The following is a 20849-nucleotide window of genomic DNA, read 5'->3' as shown; positions in this document are numbered from 1 at the left end:
ATTCTGCCCTTGTTGCAAGGAAAGTATAGAAGATTTTACCCATTATCTAATGTACTGCCCTATTTCTGCTTCAGCACGTGGAAAATTTCTAGAGCTCCTTTTGATAAGAAAATTATTTTGGCCTGATTCATTTAAAATTGAATATATAATAAATTTAGACAAGGAGACACTACTATGAAAATTAGCAAGCTTTGCACCCGCTGCTGCTAAACAGGGAGAATATTTTTATCAAATGTTCCTAATGTTTTCTAATATTTTACTGGTTGTAATAACACTGTTTTAATGTTTTACTGATTTTTGTATATTTTAATGTATTTATCAATGTATGGCCACTTTTGTGCAGGTTTTACCTTATTTGTTACAACCTGTGGTCAAAACAAGAATTGAATTGAATTGATCACAAGTATAAACAAATTTAGTGACTTTTCACCCCCTCTAAGATTATAAACATTTACTTTCATCCCATATCACATCTCTTATCTATAAACAAATCCATAAAACATAATCTTTTCAGTCTTGATATCAGCAGAAAGTCCATAAAGGGTTGCCCAAAGTATCAACATATATTGTTTTAACCTTGATCAAATAAACCAACTTTATATTCCTTCCTTTTACTTCTAACCCTCTGAATCTTAAGTTCATTCAAATATTGTCATACGGTTTGATTTCTTTGTTCTATCTCACAGAGTTCTTCAATTCAATAGGAGAAATTATCTAGGTCACTCTCTTGGTTTGTCATTTGTATTTCCCTTTTAAATTTTAAAACCTCAGCCAGTTTCTTTTGTAGATCCAGTGAAACATCCTTTTCTAAGTCATTCTCTTGGCCTGTCAGTTGTAAATCCATTTTCAATACCATCTCCATCTTGTCAGATAAAATTAGTTCTACATCTGTCATTTCTTCAATAACATCTACTTACATTGTTGATATTGTGGCTACTATTTTCTCATTCTATTCTTCAAAAGTCTCCTTCAGTATTTTTATTGTTACCACATTTTGCAACATTTTACAGGCTTGTAAATCCTCTACCTTTAGTCCCCTCTAGTGTCCAGTTTTTGAAATCATGAAATTGCTTATCTTTTTTATGTCTTGTAAAACCCAAAACATAATCTATTTCCCCCGAGAAGTTGTTTGTTCTTTATAATTAATTCCAAAATCTTATTGTAAAAGTTTCAATATTCCAATTTTATCTGGACCCTTAGTTCATTTATAACTTTCTAAGATCAAAATCTTATTTAGCTTTTTGTTCTTTATTTCAGATTCTTTAAATTCTTAAATTTAGGATTAAAATGTTCTTTCAGGATTGAAGGCAGACTCACCTGGAGTTTTTAAGCTTGTCATTCTGAAGGTCTCTAATAGCTTGGAAGTAGTTAATGAGCAATTTCCAAAAGTGATTAGAAAGTGAGGTTTGTGAACTTAGTGTCCTGTAAAAGTCTCTGTTGCGAGCAAGATGGCTAATCCCATTGTCTCCTGGTGCTCAAACCCACGGAAAACTGCTGCCCTGCAGTCTTCTTGCGAGGAGCAGCTATCCAGAGCACACATGGGCAATCTCCTATTCTTTCCTTATCCAGAGAGGTTCCAAAGAACCGATCTACTGACTAGTTCCTTGGTCTTTGCTTTGGTTGTCAGCTTTGCTTTCGCAGAGCCGTCTTCAGTTTGCCATATCTATTCTGGAGGTCCTCCTTGATAAGTTTTTAAACTGTTTATTAATTTTTCAGGCATACCTGCTAAATCTTCTTTTATTGAAGATAAATCTCAGCTTCAGGTCCCATTTAAATTCTTTAAGTAAATGCTTGATAGTATTAGAATCCTCTTTGGAGTGATAACTCAGAGACTGTAGGCCACACTTTGGCCTCATCTTCTTCTCCACTGGAAGAGGACTGCTAGTTATCTGTTTTTAGCTCTTTCATGTATGATTTGATCCCTTTAGTTTATTGTGAAGTTTTCTCCTGGACATTTTGCATTTCTTAATTGCTTTAGAAGGTAATTCAGTGTAGATAAGCAGTTCATAATAACTAAAACAAGCAGGTTGAAGGACAAGCAAGATATTCAGCATACCATCTTCAACTGAAGCTAAGCCATGCCCCATTTGCAAAATATTATATATGACACAAGGGAAAGCATGTAACCCAGAGAAGCAAGAGGATCAGAAGGCGGTGCTGGCTATCAGCTTGGCTGGGTTCAAAAAAGGGTTGGGCCAATTCATGGAAGTCATGGGGATCAGTCGCTATTAACTTTGTGAGAGTGTTACTTCCTGTGAAGGCCATCTGCTGGGAAACTAATGGGCAGTTGGTTGGCCAGTGTGAGAACAGACTGCTGGACTAGATAGGCCAGGTGTGTGATCCAGCCGGGCACTGTTTATGTTCTTAAGAGAGTTTGAGAGCAGTAAGTGTGGCTTAACCAGATTCTGGCCTACTATAGTAGATTGACAGAACACTGGGGGATGATTAGAGCCAGGAACTGAAGAAACAACAGAGGGAGGTACCCAGTGGGATATGCCAGTGTTCTGTCCTGGGCCCAATGCTTTTCCACATTTTCATAAATGACTTGGATGAAGGGATAGAAGAGATGCCCATTGAGTTTGCAAACAACACAAAGCTGGGGCTGTGGGGAGAAGGGAGATTGCCAACACTTCAGAAGACAAGCTCAAGGTTCGAAAAGACCTTTATAGGCTTGAACACTGAATCCTATCCAACAAAATAGTTCAGTGGCAAGAACATCTATTGGCTGATGTTTATAGATCTGACTGCTATTTTGGGCAACGGAACGGCATGCCAGAAACGTTCCAGCCTATATCCCTATGGCCAAAAAGCCCAGGCTACCCTACCCCTTTGCAAAATGGAAATTGTGAGGAAACTCTTGGAAACAAAGTGGTGGGGACTGTAAAGGCCACACGTTAAATACCTCAGGGGAGGCGGGGAAAACAAACTCCACCCCCGTAAAGTCGTTCTAACCCGGGCAAGGAGCCCGCCCGAAGCCAGCGGCCACTCCCTGCCTGTAGCTGCGGGCGAAAAGGGAAAGCCTGCCCATTATAAGAAGGGACAGTCGGGTGTTCCTGCCGCGCTCCTGCCTTCTCTGCGCGCCATGGAGATCTGCTATCAGTGCATAGCGGTAGGCTGCATCATAGCCTACATAATCTTGCAGATAATACGCTGGATCCGAGCTGACAGCGATCTCACCGTGCAGTGGGCAGAATGGTGGGGCAAGAAGCCTGGTAAGTCACTTCTCTCTGGCTGGATACGCGCTCAACTTTTTCGCTTTTCTGCTTGCAGTTTCTCCTTCCTTCCTCCTCCCTCCCTCACGGGGACGTGGCACGACTTCTCCAGGGCTGCGCGCGGCCCCTCGATTGCAGTAGTTAGCAAAAGGGGTGAAAGAGAAGTGGGGCGAGGGAGGGAGCGGCCGTCTCACGGCCCGGGCAAATGCGAGTTGACTGCCCGCTCTCCCCGCGACAAACACATCGACACAGCAGAGTGTTAACAGCCCGCTGAAATTATGGGGATGCTGCGAGATTTGTTAAAATGTTAAGTTGAAAGCCTTCGTCAACTTGGTGCTTTCCGGATGTCGGGATCACAGTTTCTGACCGTTTAAAAACAGGTCTGTCACGCAAACATTTATCGGATCACATAGCCAAATTGCTTTTCTTTCTTTTTCTTTCTTTCTTTCTTTCTTTCTTTCTTTCTTTCTTTCTTTCTTTCTTTCTTTCTTTCTTTCTTTCTTTCTTTCTTTCTTTCTTTCTCTCTCTCTCTCTCTCTCTCTCTCTCTCTCTCTCTCTCTCTCTCTCTCTCTCTTTCTTTCTTTCTTTCTTTCTTTCTTTCTAGAAAAACTGAATTCCAAATGAATTTTGTTTTATGTTTTTTGAGCATTTTTAGTTTTATTGCGATGGCAAACTTTTTATTCTCTTACAAGCTGTTCTGGGATTTTCTGGGAAGAAGAGTAGTATGGAAATGTAACAAAGGTAAAATAAAAACTCCCTAGTGAAGCCCAGGGTTACCAGATCTGCGCTACAAAATGCCTGACTACAAGATGTCAGTAAAGATAGGCTCCCAAGGTCATCTGGGGTTTGTGGCCCAGAGCTGGTAGTCAGTCAGGCACTGGCCATGTTGGCTGCAATCTGGAAGTTATAGTCACAGCTCTTCTGGAGATCTGTGTGTGCAAGCCCTCTCTTTTGTAGGTATTACTTACCAGAACATGTTTTCAGGTATTGCTTCCTAGTCCCAAGTAAATATGTGTAGGTTTTCAGCCTGGTATCTAGAATACACAGCTGCATTTACCATATCTAGAAACTGTCCTTGACCCATCATACTTGTGGAAACTGAGCAGAAGAGATTGATCAGGCCCATGTCAGATGTCTAGCTGAATGCTAGTGGATTGCAAGGGTTCTAATATCCATGTTATTAATGTTAACAGCAGTTTTAATACAGTTTCCTGTATATATGGTGTGTCGTTCAGATAGATACTAATCTTGTATATTTTATATTGTATACTGTATTCTTTGTACTGTTGCTTTGTTTTAAATTGTAAGCTGCCCAGAAACTGTCCTGTAATAATAATAATGGAACTAATGATCCATTAAACTTGTGATCCACCAATTTGCATGCAGATAACCTGCTCTCACAAGGAGCTCGGTAACTAGCAAATTCCCATTTCTACTCCTAACCAGTTCCTGTAGTCTACACAGGAAACAAAAACTCGAGGCTCATTTAGTTTTGGGTAGATGTAGCCAGTTAACTATCTGTGCTTCAGAAATTATGTAGCATATACAGAATAAATTGTTCTGCTCAGTCCAGGACTTTTTCTCTAGCAGTAGCCATCCAAGTGGTCCAAAGAAACTTAGATGCAGGATAAAAGAAGCAGCCTCCTCTCTTGTAGTGATGACCGCTAATCAATAATTTTAGAAAGGGCTTGGATAAATTCATGGAAAGTAAGCCTGTCAGTAGTTGCTAATTAGGATGCCATGATACTCCATGAAGGGTAGATGCTACATCAGAAGATCCTTGAGATCCTTGAGGTAGGTCATCAAGGATTTCTAACTTCCAGCTGTTTTAAGATTATCAATAATAGTTCAACCCAGTTCAGACCTCGTGCTAAGCTTTGGTTTGCTGAACAATAAGAGTTGGTTGAGTTCATGGAGCACATCAAGCCAAAACCAAAGAAAGCCTGATGGTGGCTTAGTTGATAAATGAACCAATCTATGGCTTTTCCAATCTCATTTAGACTGTTGCACAGAGAAAGGCTTTTATATTTCTTAGTTTTATCAACAAAGTAATTCCTCCTAGAATATCTGTATCTACATAAATGTCTTTTTGAATAGAAATATTAAACATGGCTATTTAAAAAATTATAGTTAGAGATGTACTTATAATTTGGTTAAATTATTTATTATATATCACATTTATATAGCCACCCATCTCACACAAAGTGACTCTGGGCGGCGTACAACAATTAAATAAAATAACAAATGGATAAAAATCATTTTAAAAAGATAAAAAGTGATTGTTAAAATAAAAACATTATCAACGTTTTTAAAAATTTTAGATTTTAAAATATACAAACCTCACAGAGAGAGCAGAATATCAATCATAGTGGAGCCATCTAAGAATGTCTCCAGTTCCCAAAGACCTCTAGGCCTGATGACATAACCAGGTCTTGAGGACTTCCTAAAATACAGCAGGGAAGGGGCAAACTTAACTTCAGGGGGGAGAATGTTCCATAGGAAGGGAGCCACAGCAGAGAAGGCCCACCTCCTGAGACTCACCAAATGCAAGTCCCTGGCCGATGGAATGCATTGCATACTTTCCCTGACTAAATACATAAATTCCCTTTAAAAAAAAAAAAGACAAAAACTAATTTTATTAAGAATTATAAATGAAAAGATTAAAAGCCAATACAAACTACAAAAAATACAAACAGAAAAAAATACAAAAGAAAAAGAAGTGGGGGAGTGTGGATCAGAAAAAAAAAAGAAAAAAAGGAGAAAAAAAAGTAGTAATTTTCCCTTCATCCCAGCAAGTAGAAACAATTTTAATAGCTTATCACCATCTCTAAATACAACATAATCTCTCTTCTCCCCATAAAATACATCATTTCCCAAAGTATGTTTTCTTATTTTTTTCATCCTGTTAGTTTTTCTTTCTTTGTTCTTTATTATACTATTCTTGTTTTCAATATTGTGTTGATACACCATTGCTTTATTTTTTAAAAGAAGCAGCTCTAAAGTGGATGTCAAGTGGTTATATGGAATAGTATAGTTCTGCCCTGGCACAACGAGGAACACTTCCAAGATGAAGAAATGGTTTCCATTATGTTGTAGTATACTCTTCCTTTATTTGCAATTGCACATGGTCTCTGCAGATGAATTATCTGCTTTGGTATTCTTATCTGCACAGCACATAGTTACTGCTGTAGAACATTCTCCTCAAGTGATGCAACACCCAAACCAGTCAGAGTGGCTAGGCGTTGATATCGTATGAAAACATCCGAAAAAGGCTTACTGTTATGACTGGTAGGATATGGATGGATGGATTTATACATGTTAATATATAAATATATATACATGCATATTAATTGTCTATCAGACCTTTCATTGAAAAGTGTTAACAGTAGTAAATGCAGTGCAATAAAATACAAAGGAAAAAAAAAACTCCCATAAAAGATGAGAAAATCATTTGTAAAATCCATAAAACCAATAAGCTGAAACTAACACCTGATTTATTAACAACTTGCATATTAAGGTCATCTTGTGGGACTGAGGAAGCATGCCTTCTCTGTCACTGCCCCTGCCCTCTGGAACCGCATCCAGAACCCCAGAGATATGCCCAGCTCCCACTTTCCAAGGGTTCTGGAAGCCTCTTAAGATCTGATTCTGTTCCCAGGCCTAGGGTTAGAGTGTCTGTGGAGCCCCTGTTGAGTCTTTCTTGGATGTTGGGAGTGCTGTTTTTGTCTAGGCAATCGTGTGGTTTTTAGCTCTGTTTTTAACTTATGCTTTGGAAATATTGTAAGATGCCCAGAGTCTTTTTGGTGTTGGGCAGCCTTAACAATCCAATAAACAAACAAACAGTTGTGCATGACCATAGATAACATGGCGAGGGAGAAGTTTTTCTCTCACAGAACTTCAGCGCTGAATGTGTTCAAGATGACAAAGAGTTGTGACATATTAAAGACAAATACAGTTCTTATAGTTTTACGTTTTTGTGGAGTCTATTGTTAGAACTTGGGGTCAACCATTGACACTAACCGCAGGGAGATCCAGATCCAGCAGAAGAAAATTATTTCCCTTTTTCTACACAGCATTGTAGATAAATTGTGAAATTCCTTACCAACAGTTACAGTAATGACAGCCACTTTAGATGATGTTAAAAGGAGACTGAATAGGTTCCTGGAGGTTCAGATTATCAATGGTTGCTATATTGATGACTGCTTATTATCTTCTGTATTACAGGCACCACTCAACACTAGTTGCTGGCAAATAACAGTGGAAGGGAGCTATTCCCACATGCATTCAGTTAACCCCCCATGTGACTCAAAATGCTGCACTAGATGGCCAGTATTCTTATGTAAACAACATTCCATTTTCTGGCTATTTTGAGTCAAAAGAAGATTGTTGAGATTGGTTACACCTTTGTACAGCAGCCTTCTCCAGTGTGGTGTTTTCTAGATGTTTTGGGGTTTGGCCTTGCTGGCTGGGAATGTTCAGATTTGTAGCCTAGCATAACTAGAAGGCTCAGGTTGGAGACTTTACAGTTTTGATCAGCTTCCCTAAAAAAAGGGATGTTGTAGAGTTCTAAATGGTGTAAGAAAGGGCAAGCAGAACGATCAGAGCCTAGAACAACTCTGCTATTATGTGAAGAAGGACTTTTATGTTTATCCGAAAAAAAAGTAACAGGCACTACAATAAAAGAATGCTAAATTTGAAAATGAATAAACAGATGTGTTTCTATTTCATTACTCTAGAATGCAGAGTAATTCAAAGAAACTGAACAGTGGGGATTCTGGACAAAAGAAAGTACTTCATTTAATATTTAGTTGAAGAATGGGATTTGCTACCAAAATATGTTGTGGCAGTCTTCCTCTCAAGGATTAGAAGAAGATTAGTTAGAATGGCAATATATTACCTCCAGTATCTCTGGCAATATGAATATTAGTCACTAGGAACAAGAACACTATTTCATTCATGTCATGCATGGGGATTTCCCATTGGCATCTAATTGCCATTGTGGGAAACTTTGGAAAAGATAGAAGTGTGGCTTGATCCAGCATGACCTTCCTTATGTTTCTATCTTTGTTTAAAACAAAGTTTATCTTTATTATATCCTTCTGAGCAATAGCAAAAACAAGATTATCTCCATTATGTGCTGTGAAAGCTCCAGAGAGGCCTTCTGTTTTCAGAATAAACTTATGTATTCCAGAGCATATATCTGCCTAGTAACTTGTTGCTAAAGACATAGACAGACATTTGGCAGAGTCTCGTTTGCTTCGTTGCCTGCAAATTTTGACAATGTGGTTCTTTCTGTTGACACAGCAAAGTCCTTGGGGATTTATGTTTGGGCAAATGATACACAGTTAAAGTCAATGACGTCCTTAGGGAGATTGTTTTCTGTAAACTACCTTGTAGTTTGAGAGTTTACTTTCTTCTGTTGCCTAATGATAAATTGGCCTGGGTCATGCCTCAGCAGCCTTGAAGTTCAGCTCTGAGTATGTTCAAGACAAGAAAGGATGGTGGCACTTTAAACACACATACATTTCTTATGATTGAAGCTTTTGTGGAGTTTAGTGCAGGAAAGGGTATGATATAATACATTTACTGGTTTTCAAATATCTTAAGAGTCTGCTATCTTTGGTTTAATATTTATATTGTATTTTTTAACTTTTGTTAGCAACCTAGAGTTGCATTAGTGAAATGGGTGGCCATATAAATAGATTTAAATAAGATTTAAATAAATAAACCCTAACCATGGCTAAAAATAGTGTCTTGCTTGCACATATTCTCCAAAGTTGCCATTGAAAACCTATTCTTACTATCTTTTTTGGTGTTTTTTTTCCTCCCACAGAAAAAGAACTGCCTAGGAAAGTTGTCTGGGTGACTGGTGCCTCCAGTGGAATTGGAGAAGAGTTAGCCTACCAGCTGGCCAAGATTGGCTCATGGCTTGTGCTATCAGCAAGAAGAGAGAATGAACTGGAGAGGGTGAAAAAGAAGTGTCTTGGTAGGGGCTATTCTACAAGTTTATATATGCATTTTTTTCTTAAGTAGGTTGCAAGATTTACAAATAACATTACAGAACAAAAATGAGTGTGCCCCTGTTGGCATATTTTTAAAGAGCTGCGCTAATTCCAGTTAAGTTTCTGCAGCATCTGTCTGACCTTGCCTGGTTTAAGAAGGCATGGTCTAGTACTTGAATGAGAGGCTACCAAGAATCCCAAGGCAGTAGGCTAGAATGGAAAGTGGAAAAGTATTCTGGAAGAAAGCAACAGCAAACCACTTTAATACTGGTGCCAGATAAACATGAGAATTGTAGAAGCTATCATCCTGACTAGATTAGGAAAAATTGAATTATTAGTGGGCGACTAATTGCCAATGGGATTGCTTTGTCATTCCAGTATTGCTTATGCCTTAGATTGGTTGAGTTGGGCTGCAGTTGCATAGGTGTTTAGCTTATCCAGCTTCCCTCCCCTAACTTAATATATAGCCAAGTGGGACAGAGAGGAGAGTTTCACCCCCCTCCAGCAGTGGCATTTTGATGTCAAGCAGCAGTTTATTGATTCAGTGCTTCTAAATTCATGCTAATGGGTAGTATCTAGGTCAAACGTTGAGTGATAAGGCTATCTTGCAAAACTCATGTTGCACGTTATATTTGTTCAGCTCCTGAAAGAAGCCAGATTAATTATTCTTGCTTGACTTATGGCAAGTGATTTAATCATTAACAGATGCCATCATATTTCATCCATGACTCTTGCATTCTAATGTGTTGCTGTTGGAAACAAAGGGTCAGATGAATCTATAGCATTTCAAAATCACTAAAATTTCACTAAAAAACAGAAATCCATAAACCTCAGAAGCTCATACAGCATTAACTTTCAGATTTGTCAAGTAATGTTCACTGCTTGGAGCCATTAGAGCATCTAGTGCCTTTGATGATGCCTTTTTAGTTTCAGTTTGGAGGGAGCCTTGCACACCTGCTTCTAAATAAAGTTGCTATGAAACCACATGTTGTCAAGTCACACCCCACAGATGCCTCTCCGTGACATGTGGGTGCCCACATTCTACTGCCACTAAAGTGAGATATGAAAATAGCAGAGTAAGCTTTAAAATAGACTGAGAGGAAGAGAAAGGGAATCTAGCCTTCCCCCCAAATCCTGGGAAAAACGGAACATCCAGGTTTTGCTCATATGCAAGTTGGACCCACCCTTAAAGGTCTTCTCCCCCTCAAAATTTTAATTTTGAACCTTACCAGCAAAAATAGTCTAGCTCTTTAAAGCAGGAATGTGCAAAACTCTCTGTTCTAGGTGTAGAATGTTCCTTGGAATAGTCTGTTCTTTTTCCCAGAGTGTGCCAGTTTGGTTGTTCAGAGGTGGTTTGTAATATTTTGGAAGTAAAACTTCTAGAACAGGAAATAATTCACACTGTTTTAGAAGATTTACCTCTGGAAAATTGTGGACAACCCCCAGAATGGGCAGGTTGGCATGTTCTAGGAAAAAACCAAAATATTCCAGGGAACATCAGAACATTCCTTGGCCAGAAAGCAGAGTTTTCTATACAACTACTTTAGAGATATGTGCTACTTCTACTCTGGGTTTTTCTGCCTTAAATAGGCTATCACTATGAAGCAAAATGTAGGAAAAAAGGAGGTAAAATTCTGGAGTAACGCCAGGTCTATCCCCAGCTATGGAAGTTTACTGGATGACCTTGGACCAGTCACTATATACTTTGCGCGTGCGTGTGTACACACACACACACACATAAATGTGCTGATGATAAAAGAATAACAGTATTTGGATTCTCCATGAAATTGTCATCATATACATTCCACTATAAAAGGTCCATTTGTAACTGTACTTCTAAAGAAATCCTGTTAGTGGCAATATTTAATACATTTTTAGTTCTATTTGCGTGGCTAATTTAAGCAGAGAAGTAGAAAAAGACTTGCTGTTTTGCTGGCTTGCTAGTTATCTATTTATCTTCCTGCCCACCTATGGCTGTAATCCAAATCAATATTTATATGGAATTAATTTTGATAGAACATTTGACAGGGCATAAGAGTGTCTGCCTCTATAGACAGACTGTGTTTAAAAGATGCTATGGAAAAGGAACAAGTATTACCTGACATGATTGAAACTGATTTGAAAGTGGATTTAAAAATGACAGGCTATAAAAGTGACATGGAAAAATGTGTTACTCTGGACATACAAAAGAAACTGGCTGATGTCTTAATAATTAAAAGGAATATACAAATAACAAACCAAGAGAGTGACCTGGATAATTTTTTTATATTGTATTTACAAGAGACTTGTTAAAGCTTTGAAGAATTTTGTGAGAAGGGACAAAGAAAAAATGAAAAGAAATCAAGTTCTAGGACACTATTTGAAGGGACTAAAGATTAAGATTGTTAGAAGTAAAAGGAAGGAATATAAAGTTGGTTTATTTCATCAAGGTTAAAATAGATATGTTGTTATCTCTAGTAGCCCTTAATGGACTTTTGCTAACATCAGGACTGAAATGACGAGGTTTTAAGGATTTGAGATGGGATGTAGGAAGAAGAGATAATTTGTTGTATTTTAAGACTAGGTGATAAGTTACTAAAATTCTTTATACTTGTGATGAAGGGGGAAATTACTTCTTTATATATTTCTTTTTTTTCCTTTATTATATTATTTTTTCTTTCTTTTCTATTTTTCTTTCTATTTTTTCTCTTTTGTTCTGTTCTGCGCCTTCTATTTTTTCTTTTTCTTTTTTCTTTTTTTAGTTTGTATTAGTTTGTATTGTTGTAAATCGTTACTATTAAAAAAAAAGAACATTTGACAGTGCATAATAACATGTAAACTTGGAATACATAATTCAGCAGTCAGAAGATACATGTTACCTTCTTAACAAGTTAACCAGTATTCCTGCAGAACAGTTTATTGATGTTAAAAATTAGAAAAGTGTGATTGATCTTGTCACTTAACTCTTTCTTTTTCTTGTGGTATTCAAGTCTGGTGTGTTACACTTTTTATTCTTTATTTTTATTTATTTATTTATTTATTTATTTATTTATTTATTAATTATTAAACTTGTATGCCGCCCATCTCCCCCAACGGGTGACTCTGGGTGGCTCACAATAACAAAAAAGGAAAAAACACAATCCCTCCAACAATGGCTAAAATCCATAAATAATTAAAATAGAAACATACATTAAAAATGTCCTAAAATTTTTTTGGGTTCTTTCCAACCCAGTGGAGTGTCCGTGTGATAATTCTCTGAAAACTCAACAAAATGGGAATAAATTTGGTATGTTAGGAGAAGCTGGTAAAAGGAAGTTCAGTGCCCAAAATGGAGTGGATCTGCCTGAGGGGTGTGGAGGAAAAAAAAGTCCCCTAATCATCCCTGGGGTGGGGTGGGGGCAGTAGACAGCAACTCTGCCTGTTGCTGATCGTTCCATTCTAAGCCCCCCCTCCCCCCTTCCAGGCATGGGCTCAGAGGGGACATATGCAGTCCCACCTGATGCTTCCCACGCGTGCATACACACAAACATAGGCCACTGCCAGTAAAGAATTGCAGAAACCCAGCTCTGCGTGCTTTCCTTACCTTGCTTAAATTAGAACGTGGAGAGCTTACCGAAAGTCTCCTTAATCTTATATTCTTCTCATAGGTAAGTGGCGGCTATATAACAATATATAACACATGAAGCTGTACAGAGAAGGGGTATTTCCCCAATCTCCTGCCCTTCGGATGTGTTGGACCGCAGTTCCTCCTCTCCTCAGTCACATGACCCCATTGGGCAGTAGGCTGAGAAAAGCAGCTCCAGAAGTTGTTTTTGCCTTCTGATAGCAGGGATACAGTTTGGTTTTTCATACAGAGAGTCACATTCCTCAGCGGCCTGGCCAAGAGCCAAAAGTGATCACACACCCACATTCTCTTTCAGATGCCATATTTTTTCTTTTCTAACACCATGCAGTTCCTTCCAAGCAGCCCGGAAGGGATGGATCTCTTGCTGGATCTCAGAACCCATTTCTTGCAAAATGGTTTTAAAAATAGGCCAAGGGTCATATGCAATCAGAATGCAGGTTTCTCCATCCTGGTATTACACATACCATGTTCTGAAGGGCTGAAAAATATATTTGAATTAAATCCTGGAGGGCACCAGTAACAGTACATGCTATGCTAATGTGACATATTAGCTAGTTAGTCAAAGAAATTACACTAACAACAAAGGTATGTACTGTCAAGGGCATGGTTTTCCAACTTGCAACATAAGGCTATGAAAGCTGGACTTTTAAACTCTGGTGCTAGAGAAAATGGGTGAGAGTACCTAGGTTGCAAGAAGAACAAATCAGTACTAGAGTGTTCACTGGAAACACAAATAATAAAGCTTAAGCTTAAATATTTTGGGCACATAATGCAAAGGGAAGTCATTGGAGAGACTGTGATGCTGGGAAAAATGGAACACAATTGGAAAAGGGAGCCAACAAAAGATAAGGGGATTAGATACAGTCACAAATGAGAGAAACATGAGCTGAAAAGAACTCAAAGAAGCACTTACTGTCTGACAAGCCAGGCCAAATCATGTCCATCAGATCATGAAGAGGCAGAAGTGCCTGAAAAATTGAACGTCACAAGGGGAAGAGGAGAGGAGAACCTTAGGCGCGGTAGTCATATGCAGACTTCCTGCTGCATGTTGAGTTGTGCTTACTTGGGAGGTGAGGGGTGGGAAGATCCATCATTTCTAAAAGACATTTTGTTTTTCTCATTTTCCCTTTAGAGATCAGCAGCCTAAGTGATAAAGATATCCTCATTTTGCCACTTGATTTGACTGACAGGGGATCTCATGAATCTGCCACAAAGACTGTTCTTCAGCATTTTGGAAGGGTAAGTTTCATTCTTTGAATGAAAAGCAGAGCAGGGCAAGAAGCACATATGTCCTGGGGGCAATCTGTACTGGGATGAAAAATTGGCATCACAGGATCATGTGCTTTAGTTTTGGAATGCAGTTACCCTTTTTAAAGGGTTCAATATGTTCTGTTTTTCAAGAGGGAGCATGGAAGCGAGAAGCCCTTTCAGATATCCCAGCCGCTGATTTTGAAAGCACATAAAGAGCTGACGCTTCAGAAATTCAAACACAAGACAGTTATTTGGGCTCATGAAACTAGCTGATTTCTTGCATTCTGAGTCCATAGTCACTTCAATTATTGATACCGACAAGAAGCAATATTATAACTGACTAATTTCTCTTTCCCTTCATTTCCTCTCTCACAAAAGATTGACATTTTGGTGAACAACGGCGGACGTTCTCAGCGTTCTCTTTTTGTAGATACAAATATTGACGTTTATAACGCTATAATGGAACTCAATTATCTTGGCACAGTCTCCTTAACCAAATTTGTCCTGGACCACATGATCCAGAGGAAACAGGGGAAGATTGTCACGATGAACAGCGTGATGGGTGTCATGGGAGCTCCCTTGGCGACTGGGTATTGTGCCAGCAAACACGCTCTGCGGGTAAGGCTCTTTTCCAGCTGCCTTGGACAAGTGGTGTTCCCGCAGTCTCAGGATGTGTCGGGAGTGCAACTCCCAGAACCGCCCCAGCCAGCATTCGGGAAACTGCAGTCCCAATACATTTGTGGGATGGCATGTTGGGGATGGCTATGTTTTAGGATTATAGTAATTGCAAATAGAGAACTTGCTGAGATTTGAAAGGCCCTGTGTACTACTGTTAAGGCTTGCTTAGGCCAAGAGGATTTGGTTAAGAGAAGAGGCCCCAGTATCAGTTCCATGCTTCTCCTGGGCTATGTTGCATTCATATCTGGGCAGTTGTTCACATTATGACATTCAAATATATACAGAAAGTTATGACGGGGTCACATTTGCTTGTTTTTGCATAACTGTATATTTATCCAGTAAAGATGTCACACATTAAAAAACGCTGGGCTATATAGATTGAAGTACTAAGCAGCAGTTGTATTACTATCTCAATTACATTTGACCACGATTCAGTAGCTATAATAATGTGGAAGTCTGTAATTTAAGGATTGGCATCTGGAGGTTCCAGAGTGGGGTTGCCATATTTGGACTGCAGCTGTGTTCAATGACTACAAGATACCAGAAATATCGAAAATGGTATTTTTTTTTTGCTGCCATCTAGTGATTAGTTGGATTTTTGTAAGCTAATTATGGTGAACCTAAGCCAAATCTGGCTCCCTGAGTACAACCAACCGGCTTTCTTGTTGCTAACCTGGACGATATTGGTACTTGCCATCAAGGGGATCCACAGCATGGGGTTCAAAAAAGAAGATGGCTGCCACCGCCATGTGATGAAAACCCTGCACCTGTTTTACATGTGTAGGTCGATTTTATTACAGTCTTTACCCAGGAAATAAAACAGATAAAAGAAGAAAAATAGAAAATCAAAATAAACACAACTAAGCTTATGTAGCAATCCATCTCAAATCATATGGATCCCCTACTGAAGCCTTAATACTAGATAACAAAAACTTTGCAATATTGTAGGTTACTTGTTTATAATTACAGCTATGTACAGTTATAGTCCTTGAGGTGCATGATAATTTATTCTGTTTGAGGTTGAGGTATGATGTGGAGACCCTTCTAACAGAGCTACTACTGTTCTTTCCTAGGGCTTCTTTAACTCTCTTCGGCCTGAGATTTCTGACTATCCTGAAATAAGTATAATCACCATCTGCCCAGGGCCTGTCCAGTCACAGATCATCCAAAATGTCTTTACTGAAGAAGTTTCAAAGGTAGGAATGGTTGAAATGATTTAAAGGACAATGAACTCTGGGATCATAAAGAGTTACGAATGAAAAGAAATGAAATCTGCCTCGGTTAATGATTGCCCTGTCCCTTGATTGCTGATGGCAATGCAAGACAGGCCTAGCCTGGGCCCCTAAGCTGTGATTGCAGTTGTTTGCTAAGGCCAGTGCTTTACCTGCCTTGAGGCACCTGCACTGTTAAATGCTTGTTAACAGGAAAGGGATGCCCATGGAACTGGATTCAATCAATGGCACCCTGGCATTCCCTACGCCCTCTGGTGCCAGGATGCCATCAACACCAGTAGATCCTCCAAATTAATTAAAATACTGAAACATGTTTTTTAAAGACATAGTTGAAGTCTCAAGCAATTGCCTTCTTGCCTGAGATTTCATGAGGTTTCAAGGGAGAATGTGCAAGATAGTTCTTGGATGGAAGACCATCAGGAAATACTAAGAGGCTGTAAGCTAAATTGGGAAATAATAATAAAAAAAATTCCAGAAGAAGGCATTGATAAAATACTTCCATATTGCTAGTAAGAAAACTACATGGTCATGTCCATGTAGTCACCAGGATCAAGCCCAGCTTCAGAGTCTCTTTCCTTATTTTTTATTTTTTTTATTTATATGTCACGTATATATAGCTGCCCATCTCACAAAGCGACTCTGGGTGACATACAACAATTAAATAAAATAACAAGGGAATAAAAACTAGCATTATAAAAAGATAAAAAATTATTAAAAACATTATCACAAAATTTTTAAACATTAGATTAAAATATACACATTTATGTATAGAAAAGCTAGTGAATATAAAAGAAGGCTAGTCTAGTCTGTCTTTTCATGGGCCAGTATTCTGATGTATTGAAGCACAGCTCTCAGGAGTCTACTGTGGCTGTAATGCTACTGTCCAAACTATATTTGGGTACTGTACTATGTTTTATTTTTTAAAGTATCACAGACAGTAGCCTTCACACAAGCAGCCCTTGTTTATTGCTGCCTTCCACAGTGTTCTCTCATGTGTTATTTTCTCATCTTCTGACAAAGCCATAGACTGTACATCCAGGGTAATGCCCTATACCAGTATCAGCTGAGAGACAAATATTCAATTATAAAACACAAAATCAAGCATGTTGAAGCTAACAAATTTACTGTTAAGATTGTGTTTTGAAGTTGTTTGATCAAAGAAAATGATCAATGATCAGAGAAAAAGCTTCTTTTCTCTGCCTCAAATACTCAGAAACTCAACTGGCATTGTTTGTCTTTTAAACTATTCTCTGATGGTATGTATCAGGAGGGAGGGAGGGAGGGAAGGACAAACAGAGAACTCAGTAAATATGAACCCAGATCTCTGTGAATAGGATGGGGAAAGACTTCTGCATAAGACGTCTGCTTCTGCTTCAAGATAGCTACCTTTGCCCCAGTTGTCTTAATGCCAGAGGAAATGACCTGCTGGTATTACATGTGTACAGTTTCCTCATGAAAGTAATACTCCCTTCATGTGGTAAATATAAGAATGATACCTAATTACCTGGAGATTCTCCAAGTCCCTCTTTGATTTTAAAATTGAGTATGGTCGTGATTTTGAAAGAAGAGTTTCTATATCATGGCATGTTTACTAAAAGCTAAAATAAGATTTGGGAACATGTGACTCTAGAACTTTGGAGTCCTTGGGGTTCTCTGAGCTTGGTTCTTTTCTTGCAAACGTTTCATTACCTGGCTAGGTAACATCTTCAGTGCTCTTTAGATCTTGTTGGAGTCCAGTTCCCATCAGTCATAGTCAGTAGACTGCTGATCAAGGATTAACCATCAGTATTGGACTGGAACTCCAGTAATCTCAGAGTGGGAAATCTGCAGTTCCAGGACTGTGTACAGCTTCTAAACTCTTTTTTTAAATCCCCAAATGACTGCTAAATAGGCTTAACATAGTTTTAAGTAAACGTAATCTCAAAACAGGCAGGAAAGGTAAAATTTTGTGGGTGTGATATTGTCCTATCTCCTGTGACCTTTGATTTCTCTCAAATATTAGAAGTGTGCCCTTGCTCTCCAAATGTCCCATTCATGTCATATCTGAAGAGCTACAGCATTTCTACTCCTAATGTGTAACCTGAAATTGTGTTGTTGTTCTTATTTTGGGTTTTATTTTTTTCTTATAATGGCAAAGTGGGGGAGGGGATCTTCATTAGAAGTTCTATAATGCCAAGCAGCTTATTTTTAAATAGGGGCACAGAGCTTAATTTGCCTGGCAAAGACACTCTTGTAGCACATTTTGACTTTCTGTAATTTTCTATTGTGTACCCACCCAACTACCAGGTTAATAAAAATGTTGGTGACCAATCTCACAAAATGACAACTCACCGCTGTGTTCGCTTAACTCTGGTTAGCATGGCTAACGATGTGAATGAAGCCTGGATCAGTGACCATCCCTACTTGGCAATTTGTTATGTGTGGGAATATGCGCCCACCTGGGCATGGTGGCTGTTGAACCGCATGGGAAAGAAGCGGATAGAGAACTTCAAGCATGGAGTGGTATGTTCTTCAAATAGTATCTATATCCTATCCTGGTATCACTTAAACCTACTAAATTGGCTGATTTGAGAAGGCTATATGCTATGCAGGATGCCAAATGTTAAATCTCCAAGTTTAAGTCTCCTTACAAGATATTGATATTTTGGTTCTATACACCCTTTTGGGGGTGACTGCAACTCTACTTTTTGCACGGGCATCCATAGATAGAGTAAAAACTCTGCACTTTGATTGTGCAGTTGTGGCTGCAATCTTGATTTTTAAATCCCACCCCCCAGGCATGTATTTATTTGTTCTTGCAAGATATAATGTACACGTCTGTTTATTTTGGACTGGACATTTATGGCAAGCCAAATGCAAAGATTCCTACTTTGAATATTATATTCACAATCTTAAAGCTGTACACATAATATGCTTCTATGTATATTCCAGGTCATGTCCTCTTGCTCCAGTTCCAGATCTTTGGCTTTCTCAGAGGCTACAGTGCAGATGTGTACAACTGCTAATTGCTTGAGGGCTGCACTGGGCATTGCCCAAAATATGGAGAACTGCATTCTAACAATGCTTGGGGCTGGGACTCAATTCTAATTTTTGGAATACTTGAGGGCTTTGAGGGGGTAGAATTAGCATATTTTCCCTTTATGCAGTTTTTCCCTTAAAATCCTCAGAAAGCTACAAAATGGGAGAGAGGGAAGGAGAGAGAAAGAGAGAGAAGGAGAAAGGAAGAGAGAGGGAGAAAGAGAATAGACTATGTTTTTGGTCCTGTCTATTCTGTAAAGCACTGGAGATTCCCCCATCTTCCAGCAGTGGTGGGTTTCATTTTTCTTTCAGCTGTGGATAAGTGACAGGAGAACGTATTCAGGAGCTCCATTACAGATCAAACCATCAGCCTTCAAATCCAGAGTCAAGCTATTTTATTCATCCATCTTGTTCATTTAGATTGTGGATAGTGAAAGTGATGCATTTATTCTACTTGACATATTTGTACCTAATTATTATTTATTAAGCTTAGATGCCACTTAACTCCTAGAGACTTTTGTTCTTTTCAGCTCTGTTGGGAAGGCATTTCAAAGCATAAAGGAAAATATTACCACTTTCTGATGTAAACAGATGGTTGTTATCTGAATGTTTTCCGTAGTACAATTGCGAAATCAAGGCAAACCAGATTCCCAAGTGTTGTGTCAGTTGCCCCAATGTATATCTGGAAATTTCCAAAGCCAAGTTCATAGCTTATCAGAGCCAAGATGTCAGATAGGGCATTAAAACCAGACATGATCCTTCCATCACAGGATTTAGTAACATCTTATCCTATGCATGTGATTGAAGCATTCCAAGTATCTTACTTCCTTTATTTGAATAGCCTTGCCTAAGTAGCATGTATCGTTTCTTACAGGATGCTGATGTTTCTTATTACAAAAAGTCTTCCTAAGGAAAACGAGCAGCCCAGCATTCTTTTGAACCTGAACCAGCATAAGGAAAAGAGAAGAACCTCTGCTTTAAAAGTTTATAGTTTTCTTTTGCAAACACTTTGGCAAGAAAGGATGCTAAAATGTACAATGACTTGTGTACCTGTATAAAGCTTCTGACTTTGCAGCTACCCAAAGAAAGTTCCTTTACTTGTTGGCTGTTCATGGCACTCTTTTCAACATATACACCAAGATGATGATTCAAACCTAACTTTCTTCCAACCCATCTCCTCAAATACTGGCTGGGCTTATATAAACACCAACCTATAACATGGTTTGGTTAGGACTTACTGCAGGAACATGCAGCTTCCATTGGCTTGAGACCCATACAGGCTTTCCACAGCACGTCGGGGACTGTACTCCTACGGTGGATTGGCCAGGATCCATGTTCAGGGGTCCTATGGATGCCTTAAGCCTCTATAATGTTTAAAGTGTTTATTTTACCCAGTTAAACCCCTCCCTTCTGAAATGCAAAAAGAGCAATATTTTTGGCCCCATGTAGTCAGGAGAGGGACTGGGGATGGGAAAATGGATGGTAATGGGCCACAAGCAAGACCCAGCCACATTCTTCATGTGCTATATGAACCATGGTGATTCTGTTCACTTAGTAAATAGCTTAGTATAACATATGAACTCAGTCATTGTTTTGAAGCCTTTAGTTACTCACTTAAAAGAAACTTTCAGAGGATAGCTACTTAATAACTTAATAACTTGAGAGAATCAGAACTCTCATCTGCTATTTCCAACTCAACACTAAAATACTAAAACTCTAATGTTGATGATTGGAGTTACACTATATGATTTACAGTTCTACCAACTGCAGGTGAACAGAATGCTTTGTCACTCTGACAGAGGAGAATAAATACACCTTTTATATTACCTCTCCTGCAAGCAATATAGCCCTA

The 20849-nt window shown here is 38.7% G+C and overlaps 1 protein-coding gene across 1 annotated transcript; it reads left to right on the top strand.

Moving 5' to 3' along the window:
- Window positions 1-2963: 2963 nt before the first annotated feature.
- On the top strand, window positions 2964-20085 carry DHRS7 (dehydrogenase/reductase 7). The gene is made up of 7 exons (XM_007429120.4): window positions 2964-3212; window positions 9046-9198; window positions 13951-14057; window positions 14448-14687; window positions 15821-15943; window positions 18266-18481; window positions 19872-20085. The coding sequence occupies exons 1-7, from the start codon at window positions 3083-3085 to the stop codon at window positions 19905-19907; spliced, it is 1005 nt and encodes a 334-aa protein (XP_007429182.1). The 5' UTR covers window positions 2964-3082; the 3' UTR covers window positions 19908-20085.
- The last annotated feature ends 764 nt before the right edge of the window (window positions 20086-20849 follow it).

This window comes from Python bivittatus, unplaced genomic scaffold (assembly GCF_059951505.1).
Source record: "Python bivittatus isolate LINGU-HERP-01145 unplaced genomic scaffold, Pbiv_v1 ctg000580_np1212, whole genome shotgun sequence".
Classification (NCBI taxonomy): Eukaryota; Metazoa; Chordata; class Lepidosauria; order Squamata; family Pythonidae; genus Python; species Python bivittatus.
The sequence above is the reverse complement of the archived record's forward strand: the minus strand, read 5'-3'. Positions and strand labels throughout refer to the sequence as shown.